This window comes from Manacus candei, unplaced genomic scaffold (genome assembly GCF_025592945.1).
Source record: "Manacus candei isolate 608988 ecotype Guabito, Panama unplaced genomic scaffold, ASM2559294v1 h1tg000015l, whole genome shotgun sequence".
Taxonomy (NCBI): Eukaryota; Metazoa; Chordata; class Aves; order Passeriformes; family Pipridae; genus Manacus; species Manacus candei.
Window position 1 is genome coordinate 16,446,049 of NW_026138063.1, and position 5,326 is coordinate 16,451,374.

General features: G+C 50.1%; 1 protein-coding gene across 1 annotated transcript; it reads right to left on the minus strand.

Moving 5' to 3' along the window:
• Window positions 1–3,644, minus strand: MRPL44 (mitochondrial ribosomal protein L44). Its single transcript, XM_051781180.1, has 4 exons — window positions 3,439–3,644; window positions 2,663–3,131; window positions 1,554–1,732; window positions 1–338 (listed from the first exon to the last, which is right to left on the minus strand). The coding sequence occupies exons 1-4, from the start codon at window positions 3,627–3,629 to the stop codon at window positions 167–169; spliced, it is 1,011 nt and encodes a 336-aa protein (XP_051637140.1). The 5' UTR covers window positions 3,630–3,644; the 3' UTR covers window positions 1–166.
• Window positions 3,645–5,326: the final 1,682 nt, after the last annotated feature.

Here is a 5,326-nt window from a genome sequence, read left to right on the forward strand (position 1 = left end):
TTGTGCAAAACAAAAAGACTTTATTCATTTTAACACCGTACTGGACTTGAAAGTTTCAAGCACTGAAGACCAGAAAAACCAACTGAATTTTGCTTTTCTAAATACATCTATACTCGGCATGGAAACCTTTAATTCTTACGAGAAACCAGAAATGTCTTTTAGCATTCTAGTTGCTGCTGATTGCCTTTTCAGCTGCCAGTCCTTGTTTGGGTTTTGAGTAGTCCCAAGGTCTCCTCTTCTCTGTGTACCCGTAGAGCTTCCGCAGGGCCACCCGCGCAGCTTCTTCCTCTGCAGCGAGCAGAGTCTCCCCAGGGCCTTCAGCTAAAATCTTCTTATCACTTGGGGAAAAGAAAATAAAATTACAAACATTTTCGTCATGAAATCATCAGCGCTGCTGCATACCATGAAAAAAATAGACTTTTTTTTCTCCAGTGTTCTGTGAATACTGAAGATAATTTCTATATACACACAATTTAAACATTCCTGATGGTCTTTCCTGCAAAGATAAGTGATTGTATATTCAACAATGGAAACTCAGGTCAGAAATGTGTCCATTTCTTGGAATAACACCGCTCTGTTCATTTACATTCCTAGTGTATCACTGATTCTTTACAGCATTCAATTTGTTAACCCCGTTAAAAATATGCAAATTCATTACTCTGGTTTGCTTAAACAGGAACTGAAATGCCTTTGTCTTGTCTCCTCCCCTGGTAAGGAAGCATTTTCAAACTGCTTCAGAAGGACTGATAGCAAAACTCTCTCTGTTATGAAGCACGTGCTCAGCTCTGTTTAATCAACACCTGCGGGCACTGAATAGGAGCAGTTTGTGAAGGGACACCAGGGATCCCAGAAGAAAAATAATCCAAGTTCCTTTCTTTTCTATAAGATAAATCTTAGAAGGTATATAAACCAAAGCATGATAAATCAGAACAACCTCATGCAACCTTCCCATGTATTTATCTGCAGCTCATTTAGCAAAGCAGCAGTGATGTGGGTTTTGTCCTGCCCCAGAGAAGTGATGTCACCCTGGGGCAAGAGACCAGGACAAGGGCTGATCCTACCTGACACAAATGCACCAGGGACAACTGGCACTTCCTAAGTCTTCCCTGGACACAGATACTCCTCTTGCCTAGTTTTCAGTGCCTGTGATTTGAAAGTTAAAAACCTTCTCTGGAATATAAAATGAGACTCTCTTCAGTCCCACCTCCCTTGGTGACCCTACCCTTCCCAAAGCCCTGGATATGTGATCCCTCCACAGCCATGCAGTTATGATGTTCACAAAGGTCCCGTGACAGGTCACCCAGAACACACACCCAGGCTCTCTGGTGCACCCCATTTAGCCTCTGAAGCCCTTTAGTCAGAGACTGTCTATGCATCACCACTGAGCTATGGCCAACACTCAAATGGCTGATTTTATATAGAAGTCACTGTAAGGTTTCTTTTCTCAAGCAACTTGACCAAAAAGCATATGAGTAGAAAAGTAAAAAATCATCTTCCCTCCTCCCCTCTCCCCCAATTAAATCCATGTCATTTTAAATTAACATTGTACTAACCAGTACAACCCAACAAAGTACACTGGCAGAACTGTGCTGACTCCCAACTGTCTGGTAATTCTTGGTTCTGGAGCAGAGATATTCCTCTTGGTCAGTTCTTCCACCAGTAAGCCCATAGGATTTACAACTTCCCAGATCTCAAACAGGTCTTTTCCGATCAGCTGGGGAATTAAGAAGTCCTAAACAAGAATATTTAGATATTACAATTAATGGCTTGAGCTTCAGGTGTCTCCTAATGAAAATACAGTGTGAAGAGGCATTAATAGAGTTGACAATAAACTGTGAAATGAATGAGGCAGCTGTCTCAGTGCCCCATCCCAGCACAGCAGAGCTGATACACTGGGCAGCTCTGGTTCTGGTTTAGCCACTGACAGATGTGTGTCCAGGGCAAAGTGAGCCCCCAGACCCAGGGAAGGGACAGCACCAACCTGAGAGAGGACCTGTGACAACGCCTGGGCACAGACATGAGTTCAGCAACAGGCTGGGGCTAAGCAAGAACTTGAGTTCTGCACAGAGGCTGAAGGGAACAGGCAAACCCTTAGGACTTCAACCTGTTTGGATTATTCTCTTGCCTGTAAACTGCTACTTGCTCTTAAAGAGACCTCCCAATGATTTTAACAAACATTTCTCCATTGCAAAACTAAAAATAAGTTAAAAGCATGACTGAAATTACAACAGCTACAAAAACTACTTTGTTACACTGAATTCAACACTTTTGTATGAAATATGTTTAGGTGCTCACACTCCTACATGCAAAACCTATAAACTCAGTCCCTGTTTATATAATCTTTTTTTAAATTTATGATATATGTGATCTCACATGGAATAATTTCATTATCTGATAGTATAGTGCATGGAATATAATGCTTTCCCTTAGCAAGTGTCATCAAATACTAACATCACCATTATAAACCAGAAATGTGTGATTTTATGTACTCGATCAGCCTGTGCTTCTCAATGAAAAAAAACCCAACACAAAAACCCAAAACCCCACCTGACCACTGCCACCAACCAACAGGTCTCATTATTAAATTGTCTTGTTACAGGTACTGTCAAACTTCTGGGGATGTCCCCGGATCGAGGTACAAAACAATGTTTACTGGACCTACCCGGACAAAGATGCCCGTTCTCTCTGCCCCGCTGCTTTCCAGCAGGGCTCCTATCACCGCGAGGAACGTCCTCTGCAGCACCTGTGGTGGGGCTGGAAAGTCCCTGCAAAGCGTCAGGTCTTGGATAGCCAGGTTTTTAGCCACGTACGAGACAAGTTCCTGACCGGTAAGAAAATTAACAAGCGCTTCTACGCCCTCGGCAGGTAAATGTGGGTAGGCGCCCTCAAAGCACTGTGTCAGGTAAGCGCGGGCGAAGCGCAGCCCCTGCTCCGCAAGTTTGGTGTTATCCTGGAGGCTGAGGGCGACCGTGTCCTTGTCCACGCCGAGCTGCCGGCGCCTCGCCTCCTCGCTCTCGATGTAACAGGAGTTGATAAACGCCGTCTTGAGAAGGTCCAGAGAGAAGTTCTCCTGCAGGCGGTGGCTGAAGGCCTGGATCTCGGCGTGGTAATCCCAGTTGGGCTGCTCGGACCTGCGGGAAGGACACGGGCTCAGGGACAGAGCGAGTTACCCGCGAGCAGCACCGCGCCCTTGGGCTGCTCGACAGGGAACGAAAAACTGTGTCTGAGCACCAAACCCACTATTTAAATCCGCATCCTGTTGGTTCCGCATCACCCCCTGCCTGCCACGTTCAACCGGGGCCACGCCGACATGCGGAGCCAAACCCATCCCGCTCCAAAGCGGGACCAGACGGTGCCCAAACGTTTTGATTCTCCCGATTTCTGGGGCCGTTGTTGCCTCCCTTCCCCAAGCCCCGCCCTGCCCCGCACGGCCCTCACCGCCGCTGCGGCGGCGCCTGCAGCCGCTGCATCTCCAGGTACGCTCGGAGCCATCGCTTCTTCTCGGGGGGCGGCCCGGAGCCGAACGCGGCGCCGAGCGCGGTGCCCAGCGCGGTGCCCAGCGCGCCCCGCCCGGGCCCGGCCGGGGGCAGGAGCGGCCGCGCCGCCCGCAGGAGCAGCCGCGCGGCCATGGCGGGTGTGGGCAGGGACGGGCAGGGACCGCCCCGGGACCGCCCCGCTGGTTCCGGAGGAAGCGCTCCCGGCCGGGGCAGCGGAACCGGCCCCGGCACCGCCGGGGAGAGGAGCGGGGCCAGGAGCGGGGCAGTGCAACCCCGGGGGTCCCGCCTTGGGCCCTCGGGGCGTTTCGGGCGGGACCCTCAGGCCGGGCTGCTGCCGGCCCTCGGCAGGAGAGCCCTGGGAGGGCGGAGCGGCGGCGCGGGGGGACCGGAGGGCCCGGAGCGGGTCCCGGGGTGACCGAGGAGCGACGGGCGGGTCCCGGGGCAGCGGCGCTTCCCGAACGTGCCCCACGGGCGGCCCCTCAGGGGGAGGCGTTCCTGAAATCTCGTCGCGTTCCATTCCCACGTGCAAGACAAAGTCCGGTTTTGTGCCCTTAGAAGAAGCTTTATTTTTAAGTATCGCCTGTACAATTCTTTTGTACAATCTCTCAACCCTCGTTTGCACCATCAGAGTTCATACAGTACACCTTCAGCATAAAGGTCATGGTATAAAACTCATGAAAATACAGAAATTGTGCAAAGCAGGCCTGGCCCTTCATATTGTCTTTCACTAAAAGACAAAGGCACACGCTTCAACATTCATGATAAGAAAACATGCACAGCAAACACCCCAAATTAGCCGATGGAGTTACATGATACAGTAAACAAAGCTCAGAAACAACATATGCCACAGCCATATGCAGAGAAGCCAAGGAAGCAGGGACAGCAGCCTGTGCAGCAGGGCAGCAGCCACACACCACCAAGAAGACACAAAGAGCACAGGAAAGGTATGAGGGCAGCATTCTTTCAGGCACTTGCAGCGCTGATATCAAAATCCTTAGGGCTCCTCATGCTGATGCTCCTGGAACCACCTGTCCTTACCAGGACCAGCTGTGCTGGGCACCCGCAGCCACCCCTCTGTGCAGAGGCAGCCCCGGGACTGTTCCGTGCCCTCTGTGCTGCAGGGTGAGCGAGGACAGCACTGAAATAGGCTCTGGGTCCTTCTCTTCTGCAGCCACCGAGGATCATCATCTCTTCACCTGTCTGTGCACCTCTAGAGCCCAAAAAAGGCCCTGCACAGTGATCTGGGTCCAGCTGTCCTAAGGAAGGTCTTCTTCGAGCAGTGTTTTGGTGTCATTGCACACTGACAGTCTCAGTTGTTCCACACTCCCTAGGGAAGGGGCTGTGGCTGTACAGCACTGCAGGGCAGTGGCAATTGCAGCCTTGCAGGGGCACAAAGCCACCAGCACCCCCCACACAGTGTCTACCAAAAAAGGTGCTGGAGCATGGGATGAGCAGGGGATGTTTAAACTGACCCGGTGCTGGAGGACAGCAGGCTGGCTTCCCAAACACCACCACCACAGCAGGCAGGGGAAGGGAGCCTACACATGCCCCCCTGCTGCTTTGGAGCTGTTCAGGCCACCACTACTAGTTACTTCAAAGACTAATAGTTTAGATGAAACCTCAAATAAGTTTTCTTAAAATAATATTAAACAATGGTTTGGGGTTGGGGTTTTTTTTGAGAGAGTTTTATTAAATATACTACATCAATATCTTGTACTCCATAATCTTTTGACCACTCATAGACTGACTTGCTTAAAAATGTATTTTTTAGAAAAACATCTGCAAAATTAAACCTAAAAAAAGTACATATTACACACCTCTGGACAATC